Source organism: Phoca vitulina, unplaced genomic scaffold (genome assembly GCF_004348235.1).
Source record: "Phoca vitulina isolate PV1807 unplaced genomic scaffold, GSC_HSeal_1.0 scaffold11, whole genome shotgun sequence".
In the NCBI taxonomy this organism is placed as follows: domain Eukaryota; kingdom Metazoa; phylum Chordata; class Mammalia; order Carnivora; family Phocidae; genus Phoca; species Phoca vitulina.
Window position 1 is genome coordinate 2,446,324 of NW_022589714.1, and position 11,919 is coordinate 2,458,242.

At 36.2% G+C, this 11,919-nt stretch overlaps 1 protein-coding gene across 5 annotated transcripts in view; it reads right to left on the reverse strand.

Moving 5' to 3' along the window:
* CASP8AP2 (caspase 8 associated protein 2) overlaps nt 1-11,919 on the reverse strand; it is a 54,019-nt gene that overhangs the window by 6,892 nt on the left and 35,208 nt on the right. For 2 of the 5 annotated variants that reach the window (XM_032409269.1, XM_032409273.1), the window contains 3 exons: nt 10,621-10,720; nt 10,007-10,059; nt 6,747-7,632 (listed from right to left, as the gene is read on the reverse strand). In XM_032409269.1, coding sequence (XP_032265160.1) covers nt 7,623-7,632; nt 10,007-10,059; nt 10,621-10,720 — 163 coding nt within the window. In that variant the 3' untranslated portion in view covers nt 6,747-7,622. Of the gene's footprint in view, nt 1-6,746; nt 7,633-7,813; nt 10,060-10,620; nt 10,721-11,919 lie in introns of those variants that run through there. The other 3 variants (XR_004300163.1, XM_032409272.1, XM_032409270.1) reach the window with 3 other exon arrangements.

Genomic DNA, 11,919 nt, shown 5'->3' on the forward strand with positions numbered 1-11,919 from the left:
ATGAAGCCATTCATTTCATAAATGATCTCTTAAAATCTTGCCAGTAAGGATTTTAAGTTTTCAATAATATTCATCTTTGAATTCTACTACCATTTACTTTCTTGGTGCTTTTTTAAAGGTAGTTCTAAGGGGCGCCTGGGTGGCTCAGTTGTTAAGCGTCTGCCTTTGGCTCAGGTCATGATCCCAGTGTCCTGGGATCGAGCCCCACATCGGGCTCCCTGCTCGGCAGGAAGCCTGCTTCTCCCTCTCCCACTCCCCCTGCTTGTGTTCCCTCTCTCGCTGTGTCTCTCTGTCAAATAAATAAAATCTTTAAAAAAAAAATTATATAATAAAGGTAGTTCTAAGAAGCATGAAATTAGATCCCACCTTCCACTTGTAAAAACATTCTACGACAAAAAACAAAAACAAAAACCATCCTATGACAATGTCAACCTCAGATTAATGAACGTATGAGATGCAGAGTTAACTATCTCATATTTAGGAGACACCGCTGCTTAGTAAACATAGTGCTTTTCTCTCACCACCTTTCCAGTTGCCAGTTGCCTCTCCCAGGATGTGTGCTCATGAACCTAATCTACTACTTTGGTTCTCAATTATATACCCTTATGAATTTACTTTACAGGTATGCCTGCACATGTATGAAATGATGTGTACAAAGTGATTCATTACAGTACTGTTTGCATTTGCAGAAGATAGGAAATGCCAGCATGTCCATCAAAGGGAACTGGCTAAATAATTATGATAAATTCACACAATGGTATATTTCCAGCTATACAAAAGAATAAGAAAATGTACTGATATGGAATATTCTCCAGCATATATTATGAAATGAAAATAGCAAGGTACATAACTCTCAAAGGTATGTTATCTTTTTGTAAGAAAAGGGAAAAAATAAGAAATGAAAATGCATAAGGTAGTAGTAAAAATATACACAAGAAAATAATATGAGATTTCCCTAATAGGCTGGACAAAGAAAAAGAAAGGAGCAAGACTCAGAGTGATATATTTGATATCTTCTTGATTTTTAAACCAAACGAATGTATTACCTACACAAAAATTTCAATTAAATTTAAAAGTAATTTACCCACAAGAAGCTGAATTTATGCCTTCCTCGACTCTTCTTTGCCTTGGCGTCCTTCAAGGACCAGATCATATAGCTCTTCCTCTATGTTGCCCCCAACTTGTTGCTTGTAACACTAGTATACCACATCTCACAATTGGGTGTTTGTCTTCCCAGGAAGCTGATCCTTCAGAGGAAGAATGATTCATCTTTTTATCACCAGCTCCTCTCATAATGTCAGGACTTAGGCACCTCAAGATATTATTTAATTTTTAAAATACGCCTCAAGTGCATTGAATCAAATCAGTCATTATCCTTGGATCATGACACAATGCTATTATTCTTCTATGCGTGTCTCTTTTAAAAAATTTATTTTTTAATAATATAATGAACATCCATGAACCCCCCCCCAAACTGCGAAATAGGACACCAAATTGTTTTTCTAGATGCTTCTTCCCTAATCCTTCCTTTGCCTTCCTGAATCTAAATGTTGAGGTTACAGCCTTCACAAAAATTAACTCAAAATGGATCACAGACAATACGCTTGTCACCATCTTGTCTGAAGGCTACATCAATTTTCCTGTCCTCTGCCATCATCTAGGTCACAAAAGTCTAGAAGGTCCCCCAGAACATCATACTGGGCCACATAATGCTGATTGGATCTGATGAGAAAGAGGAAGCAAGTATGGTAGATGCTTTTGTAATAAGACATGCATGCCACAGCACAGGATATAAAACCCCACCAAAATGAAGGGGCCTGCCACCACAGGGAAGTTTCTGGAGGTCCATCCCCTGCAAAGTGAAAAGATATGTTGCTTTCCTTTGCACTAAAATAACTGAAAAAAAACGAAACAAAACCCACAATATTTGATAAGCCTTTATGAATTCCAGAGGCCACTTGATGTGTTAACGCTGGCCCACTTAACGATCAACCTGTAAGGCTGTCAGTTTTCACTAGGGAACATAGAAAAGGCTCTGCAGCAAGTTCAGGCTGTAGTACAAAAACAGTGCGAGATCCCAGCAAATCAGATGACACTCAGAGACTATAGCTGTGGCGCCTGGGTGGCTCAGTCATTAAGCGTCTGCCTTCGGCTCGGGTCATGATCCCAGGGTCCTGGGATCGAGCCCCGCATCGGGCTCCCTGCTCCACGGGGAGCCTGCTTCTCCCTCTCCCACTCCCCCTGCTTGTGTTCCCTCTCTCACTGTGTCTCTGTCAAATAAATAAATAAAATCTTAAAAAAAAAAAAGGAGACTATAGCTAATAAATATGTAGCATGAAGTCTCTGGTAAGCCTTAATAAAAGAATGGGAGTGCATACTTCCAGTGTTTTATAGCAAAGCTATACCCTGCTAGAGACTGAATGCCTGACTATGGGTAATCAGTGATCAGGTGACCCAAACTGCCTAGAATTAACCGGGTTTTATCTCACCTACCCAACCATAAAGTTGGGCACAAAAAGCAGCATTCATTAATAAGAGGAAATGCTGGGGCACCTGGGTGGCTCAGTCGTTAAGCATCTGCCTTCGGCTCAGGTCATGATCCCAGGGTCCTAGGATCGAGCCCCGCATCTGGCTCCCTGGTCGGCGGGAAGCCTGCTTCCTCTCCCACTCCCCCTGCTTGTGTTCCCTCTCTCGCCATGTCTCTCTCTGTCAAATAAGTAAATAAAAGCTTAAAAAAGTAAGAGGAAATGTTATATAAATAAGCAGGCTGAAGCAGATTTGGAAGATACAAGTTGCATAAGCAGGTAGCTCAGACTCCTTTAATATGTAATACTGTACAAGCTTCTCTTCTCACTCGATCCACACCTAACCCTAACCCTCATATGCACCTCCTTATAACCAGTTAACTGAGGAGAAAAAGATTTGGGCCCAGTTTCCAGGTGTTTCTACATCACATGCTAGCACAAGCCAGAAGTCAACAGTTGCAATATTACAACTCCAATCAGGACAGGATGAAAAAGGGAAATTTTCCCCAAGGATGGGGGTAGGAAGGGACATAGAACTTTTAACAATATATATAATTGTCTCCGGGCGCCTGGGTGGCTCAGTCGGTTAAGCGTCTGCCTTTGGCTCAGGTCATGATCCCGGGCCGGGGTCCTGGGATCAAGTCCCGCATTGGGCTCCCTGCTGAGCAGGGAGTCTGTTTCTCCCTCTGCCTCTCTCTCTCTCTGTCTCTCATGAATAAAATAAAAAAAAACAATATATATAATTGTCTCCTTCACTTAGAGAGAGGACCAAAACTAGAATCTATTCAAGGGCAGTGGTTAAAGGCTTGACTGGATGGTTAAAGACTTGGAGAAAACATAACTGGATATATGACAAAGTCCAGGGAAGGAGCAACGTGAATGGAGTCCTAACATTGTACACAAAGAGTGAACATTGTGTCCCATGTGATTATTCACAAAAGGCATCTACTTGTAGAAGAGAATCTCAACAATGAGATGGACAAGATAATACATTCTGGAAATGAGTCTCTTTCCCTTGCAAACCCAGTGCTTACTTTCGTGTAAAAATGGCCATATGGCAAGAAAGAAAGTTTTGTACGGGCTCAGCAACATGGACTTCTCCTCACCACAGCTGTTTTGGGTACCTCCATTGTGCAAGGCTTAACCTATCAACCACAAAGTCAAAGTTGAGTCCAAATATGGACTAGCCAACTACTTAGTGGCAGGTCTATTACATAAGACTGGCTCTATTCATGAAGGGGGAGGCAATCATATTCTTAGAATGGCATTATGGAATACCTGTTCACCACTACTGCATTCCACACATTTTCTGTTCAAGAAACTCATTTCATAGCAAAATAGGTTCAGCAAATGGGCTTATGCCCATGTCTTTCACAATATCATCATATACCTCTCAGAGAAAACAGAAAAAAGAACACTTTCCAATGCATTTTATGAAGCCAGCAATATCATCTGAATACCAGAACCTGACATTAAGAAAGAAAATTTTTAGATCAATCTCACTGCCCCCCCAAAAATAACAGAAAATCCTAAACAAAAAACATTAGCAAACCAAACCTAATATCATATAAAGAGGATCTAATACATCACATTAAAGTTAGGCTTATTCTGAGATTACAAGGTCTGTTTAATATTTAAAAATGTAATTCACATTTATAAAATAAAAGAACATTTTAATAAAACATCCATTCATGATTTTTTTAAAAAAGCTCTTAAGAATAGAAGGAAACTTCCTTAATCTGTAGAGTATCCTTTTTTTTTTTTAAATTTACAGGAAGCCTCATGTTGGTAAAATATTCTAAGTTTCCACCATGAGATCAGGAATAAGACAAGAATATTCACTAGTATCAATTCTAAACATTATTGTATTAGAGTTCTTAGCCACTGCAAAAAAAATGTTAAAAAAAAGGCTTAAAGATTACAAAGGAAGAAATAAAACTGATTTTGTAGAGAAAATTCAAAAGAATCTACAGATAAATTTTTAACTCATATATGGGGTGCCTGGGTGGCTCAGTTGGTTAAGCGACTTCCTTCGGCTCAGGTCATGATCCTGGAGCCCCAGGATCGAGTCCTGTATCGGGCTCCCTGCTCAGCAGGGAGTCTGCTTCTCCCTCTGACCCTCTCCCCTCTTGTGCTCTCTCTCTCATTCTCTCTCAAATAAATAAATAAAATCATTTAAAAAAAAGCTTTAATAAAAAAAATTTTTTTTAACACATATATGATAGTTCAGCAAGTCTCTAGGTATACAGTCAAGTATATTTCTGTACCAAAAAGAAAATGAAATCATTTACTACAAGATCAGATACTATCAAACTCTAATGAAAAATATGCCAGACTTATATACACACACCCCGTTATTTAAATAAATTAATTTCAATAAATGGTGGGATATACCATGCTCAGGGATTAGAACATTCAACATTGTAAAGATGTCAATTCTTCCCAAATTGATTCATAGACTCCATGGAACTTGATAAATTGATTCTAACACATATGTGGAAATATGAAGAGCCAATCTATCCATTACAATGGTGAGGAAAGAAAACAAAGTGACAGAATTTGTCTACTGAATATCAAAACTTACTATAAAGTAATTAAGAGAGCGATAATATGGGTGCAAGTTTAGACATAGAGACCAATAAACAGAAGAGAGATTCCAGAAAGAAAAAAATTCATACATATATGGGAACCTGATTTGTTGCCAAGGTGGCAATGAAGAGCGGTGAGGTATAGACAGTCTTTACAACAAATGAGACTTAGTCAATTGGATGTTTTTTAAAAATAGAAATTAAAATTACCCCCTACCTCACACCCTACAAAAAAAATCGATTCCCAGTAAACTGTAGATGTAAATGTGTGAGGTAAAACAATAAAAGATTCTGACATTAATATAAGAAAATATCTTCATCATCTTGGAGTTAATAAAGGTTTCTTCAACAGGTACTACTATAAATTAAAGGAATAATAAATTAAATCTTCATTAAAATTAAGAATGTCTGCTCATCAAAAAATATGTGACCCAATGAAAGGCAAATCACAAAGTGGGAGAGGGAATTTCTACATACAGAATAAAGGGATCATATCCAGAATACAGAAATAATTCCTACAAATTAATAAGAAGAGTAGATCAGAAACTTGAACAGGGAATTTACCCCCCAAAAAAGGATAGTCAAATGGCCAACACTCAAGAGGTATCACTCCACCAGAATGACTAAGATGAAAGACTGACCATACTAAGTGGTAGAAGGCATGTCAAGAAACTGGAACTCACACTACTGAGGAAGTGTAAATTGATGAACACACTCAGGAAAACTGTTGGGCAGTGTTTACTAAACTTCACATCTGCATACCACTAATAAGTATGTATCCAACACAAATGTGTCCATATGTGCAGCAAAAAACATGTACAAGAATGTTCAGACCAGCACTATTTAAATAACCCCAAACTGGAAACAACCTAAATGGAAGATTCTCACAAACCTGAGTGAGCAAATAAGTCAAATATGATTTATGATTCCATCTGAAAGTTCAAAAACAGGTAAAACCATCCTACGGTAATGTCAGCAAGAGCACTGATCTCCAGGAAGAGGAAGGACTGTAACTAGGAATAGGGGGTGGGGCTCTCTGGGGGAGCTGACAAAATTCTCATTCTTGACCTGGATGGCGTTCTACAAGTGTTCACTTTGTGGGAATTTACCGAACTACTTCTTTTCTCAAGGCCAGACTTTGAGTTTTAAAATTCAACATTTTTAAATTTATACCTTCATCCTAACAAGTCAAGAACTCTACATTCTCATGGTCCCTTGATCTCCACGGTGTTGGTATGGTCTAAAATTAATTCTGGATTATGGATATACTTCCTTTTTTCCTCTTTCTTGTCCTAGTCACACTTTACCAAGGTATCTAACCACTCTTACTGCCTAGCTCTTGTACTATCTCCTGGGCTTATTTTTTGCTATTTTCTCCAAAAATGTTATCGATGTGGACTTTTGAATGGTAAATCTTAATGTTTTTATTAAGCCCTCACATTTGAGTAACAACTTAAATGGATGTAAAACTTTAGGTCCAATACTTCAAAAGGTTTTCTTACAGCCAATATTGCTCTTGAAAAGCCTGAGGTCAATCTGATTCTTGTTCTTTATACAAGAAAAAGTTTTATTTTTTTTTTTTTTACAAGAAAAACTTTTTTTTTTCTCATCTATAATACTCTTAAATTTCAGTATGTGTCTAGATGTGGGTACTTTCTTCTTCTTTGGTACTTTATGGCCCTTTCAATCTTTAAATTTTTTTCTTATCCTGGACCCCTTTTGTTACTTGAATGTTGGCCCATCAACTTCTGTCCTTCATCTCACTTAAATCTGCATCCATGGTTTTTTTTTTTTTCTTTTTTTTTCTTTGCTTCTGGGAGAGTTTCTCAATTTTCCAACTCACTAATTTATTCTTCAGCTGTATCTATTCTTTTTTTATTCCATTTATGTTATTTTAAATACTATGGTTTTTATATCTCTACTTGGGTCATTATTTCTTCTTATATTACATTGCTACAATCTTCCCTTTATTTCTTTTAATGTTTATTGGCTTAATTTTAGATTCTAATGGTCTTATGTAATGGAGTTTTCTTTTGAACAAGTGGTATCTCTTAGTTATCACTTTACTTTGGCCTGTGAACTCACTTCCCTAGTAGTGTGGGCTCTTCTGAGTGACAGTATGCTCTGGGGAAAGGCTGAGGGCCAGCCCTTTGGGCTATGTTGGGGGTTCAAAGAGAGGCAAGAAGATAAAGCCCTACGGTGGATAGCCCCAACACTACAAAAACCACTGTAAATTATTTCAGTTTGTTATCTACCAAGTAACCCTTCAGATCAGAGCTTCCTCTTCAGATACCATGGAAGAAATGGCGATTTCCTAAGGCACTTCCTAGAGTCTAGGGCCGACACTGCAACCCACCAGTCCTAGGAGTCTAGAGGGGGAGGAGTGAACAAATAATGCACAAGCTAGTCAATCCTTACCTGTTTTCCCCAAATCTTCACCCAAAAAGGCTTTTGTGCTGCCCAGATTTTATCTGTGAGGACACCTGCAGCAGAGGTCTGGTTCACTGTACTAGTACCTGCTGTGAGAAAGCAGGCAAAGGCAACTGGTTTTCTCTAATGAATCTATTCACAGACATTCAGCCAGCCACACCCCCACCAAGAACCACTTCAAAACGGCTCCCATGTCCCCTGGGAGTTTTACCTTTTTTTTTTTTTTTTTTCTTTTAATCATTATCTAAACGCACTAAAAGAAACATTCTAATCAAAATATAACAGAATTTACATGGCTTTATTTATACATTACTGGTATTGAAAGCAAATTTATACAAAAAGTTTTATACATATAAAAAAAAAATCCTTGGCTGGGCAAGGCCATTTATGTGTGTGTATACACACAAACACACATACACACACACAAAGTATTTTACATCATTGTAATTATACATATTTACATATACACTATTTAAATTATTTTACAATTTACCAAAATGAGAGGCAATTAGAAAAGCAAATAAAAATGGATGAAACAAACTAATTGTTTAAAATGCTACAAAATTATTTTGAAAAATCTAGAAAAGAAAGCTGTTTCTTTGAAATATCAAAACTAAAGTTTCAATGCCATTTTGTTGTTGTTTTTATCTTTAATAACAAGTTCTGTTTAAAAATAAATATCTTGACCAGTAGTAAGTGAGCAAATCAGACTGATGACTGGAACAAGCTCAACATGCTGACTTGAGATTAAAGAGTCAGCAAGTAATAGCAAATGTAGATTTTTATGTAGTAATCAAATATGCCATAAAACTGTCCTCTATTTCCCCATCTAAAACATGAGGAATTCCAAGCTTCTGTGTAGTATGCAATATCAATTAAGACTCCAAGGAGTTCAGCAATTTATCTGTAATGTAAGAAAATGCTAAAGTTATGATTCTATTTTTCTGATATGACCCTTTTATCAGGTGTTGTTCTTTAAATGAGTTCATTCAGATATCAGTGTTAAAGAACTAGCTTTTAACAGAATTAGTTTGGTAACTTTATTGCTATATTCTGATTCTGACAAGAATTTAATGCGACCATAGTACTTGGGATGGGAAAAATTAGTTGAGAGACAGCTAGAAATAAAATAACCTACTGTTTTTGCTATCATGCAAGCAAATAAAATTTCAAGTATCAAAACCATTAAGATTTTAGATTTGTAATGGAACTAGTAAGCATAACTTCCAGATACAAATGAGTTCTTTCATGAATGTATATTATCTTCACAAAAGAATGGAAGTCACATTTTAAGATAACATTCAGGTAAAATAAAAACTCAGCTGAAGTTCTTAAAGGCAGTGAAAATTTTAAAGCACAATAAATCTAAAAAATAACCAGGCCATTCGAAAAGTTCTTAAAGAATAAGCTTTTTCCATTTAAATTCTCCATTATTCAATCTTACATTCCAAATTATGTAAATAGGATTTTAACTTCACAGTAAACTGCTAAATATCTTAAGATCTCATTAGCAAATGAGTTGCTTAGAGAAGATACTGAAATTAACAGATTATCTCAAGACAGTAATTTACATTGGGTCCAGAAATAGATTTAAAACTCAAAAATATTCAGGACACTTCACATTAAGACCTATGTCCAAATACAGTTTCTATTCAGATTTAATTTAATTTGAACTGAATTTAATTTGAAATTAATTTGAAATTGGGTGTTCTGAAAATAATTATGATTACAAATAAATTGAAAAATAGTGATAGGTTACATATCTTTATAATTTTCCTTATGTAAAAGTCCAAAATATTTAAGCAATTGGTTCAGGTCTTACTGAAAAAAAACCCTGCTGATAATTATTGCCTTAATAAACCTGTATAGGAATGGCTTAAATAAGCTGAGGAAACATGTCTGTGTACATTATTAATTTAAATTAACATAGTAAATCATGCCATCTATTCAGATGACAGATTTCATGTTTATGAAGGATGAATATTCTATATTTTAAAAGTATTTAGTACTAATTAAAATTTGAAAAATATTAAATTACAAAGACTATAGACTTCATTGCCTGTGAAATATATGCTATTCAAGAATGTTTTATTTTTCTTCATCTATAAAAGATTTTTTATTAATCATCAAATGCATTTCCCCTCCACCTTAGACTCATCAGCAATCAGAAGGTTGAGGAGAAATATAATATGGTATGTCAATTATACTTAAAAAGAGAGAGTTGAGGAGAGATGCCATGCTGATCTGAACTGCAGCAGGCTTCACTCTGAGCATGTCCCTGTGGATGAGGTGACCTCAGAATCCCGCATGGGCAATCATCCTCCAACCTGTGATTGAAGCAGGAACTCAACTGGATGTCTCTCACCCACTACTCATATCTTCAATGACTACAGGCCATTAACTGCACAGTAACAGTGTCAAACATTTACTTTACTAGTCTCCTGTAGCAGAACCATTAACTACCTGCATTTTGACTTTTCAAAGAGCTTCATTAGCTGCTGGAATCTTTCTGAGACCTGAAAAATTTTAAATGAGTGTTAATTACAAATATCTCAATAACATTTTTTTTTATCTCTGATGAATATTTTCATAAAATATCTAAAGACGAGAAAGTTGCCCTCAATAATAAAGACATGAAGTAATGTTTGGAAAAATGAAATATCTTCATATTAAAGGTGATTACGAGTTTAATTTTTTAATACTGAACTTTCTTAAACAAGCAAACATCATTACAGAACAGCTTGAAATCAATTAGGTAAACGGTAAGACAATATGAAAAAAATTAGGATTGTTCCAAACTTCTTCCACAATCACCAAATCTTTATTTTCTTTATTTCCTTAAGTAATCTCTATGCCCAAAGCGAAGCTCAAACTCACAACCTGGAGATTAAGAGTCACATGCTCTACTGACTGAACCAGCCAGGTGCCCCTTACTAAGTTTTTAACAGTCCTACATAAAGAACCATACTGTTAAAGAAGTTAGCTAGTAAATATCTATGTATTTTAAACATGATAAAAATTAAATCTATAGTAGCAACACTTGTAAAACTATAGAGATGTAAAAATTGGGTAGTTACCTGATACGGATTTTTATTCAACTTGGCAGCTAAGTAAGAAAATGTTTTCAATGATGGCCCTCTTTTTTGACACTCCAATAAAATTTCCCGGTCATCATTTCTGAAGAGAGAAAAATGTTATTTAGCCTTTGTAGATTAGAGCCAAAAGGTAAAAAAATTCCACTGCCTTAATGTCTACCAATAGGAGGTGACATTTTTATTAAAACCCACAGAAAAAAGAAAAAAATGTATATACCAAAATATGGACAATGATTATCTCTGAGAAGTATTATGGATGATTTTAATCTTTGAGCTCACAGGTATTTCCCAAAATTTTCTACAACAAGCTCATTTATTTTTCTAATGACAAAATTAATTTTTTTTTAAATTCTACCTTTAATTATAGAGTACTTTTAAAATCAGGGCCGAAACACGATCATAGTCTTTTATTTTCTTAAGATTTTTATTTATTTATTTATTTGTCAGAGAGAGGGACAGGGAACACAAGCAGGGGGAGCTGCAGGCAGGGGGAGAAGCAGGCTCCCCGCTGAGCAAGGAGCCCGATGTGGCACTCGAATCCCAGTACTCTGGGATCATGACCTGAGCTGAAGGCAGACGCTTAACCGACTGAGCCACCCAGGCGTCCCACATGATCATAGTCTTAATAAGCAGAACCAAAAGTAAAATGGAATCCAGATCTTCTCATTCCCAAACCTCTGGTTTTCTACATGGTCTGAACCAGTGTGTGTTGTTATACTCTCTGAGATTCTATTCTGCCATCTGTAAATTACCTGGAATGAAGGCATGGAAGACTGTAGTATTAAACAAAACTGGTCACCAGGCAGTAGCTACCGAGAGTCCCCAGACCTCTGAGCACATCTGGGGCCTGAGGCTAAGAGCATAAGCAAAGGGACAATTTCTGGAGACTTGAGCTAAGCTCAAGGTGACAAGGGAGAGAGGATGTGGGGTTCTCAATACGCTAGGGAGCCAGGCACTCCAGGTGTTCCCAACACCAGCTGTTCCCCAAATGTGCATGTGCCCAAACTGCACTTTAGAGGCTGGTGGTGTTCTGTGGTAGCTAGTGCTTTTGGTTAAAATCAACAAATCTCTTTTTTAAAAAATAAAATAAAATACAATAAAATTAAACTATTAAAATAATATAATAAAACTGGTCACCAATTTCAATATGACTGAGCTTCCCTCATTATGCATGCTAGTTAAGTCTGGGGAGCAATGAAACTCTAGTCCAATGGTTCACAACTGCGCTTACATTTATGTCTGAAATGGGATCTTTAAATCTGCATTTCTTAAAAAGTTCAC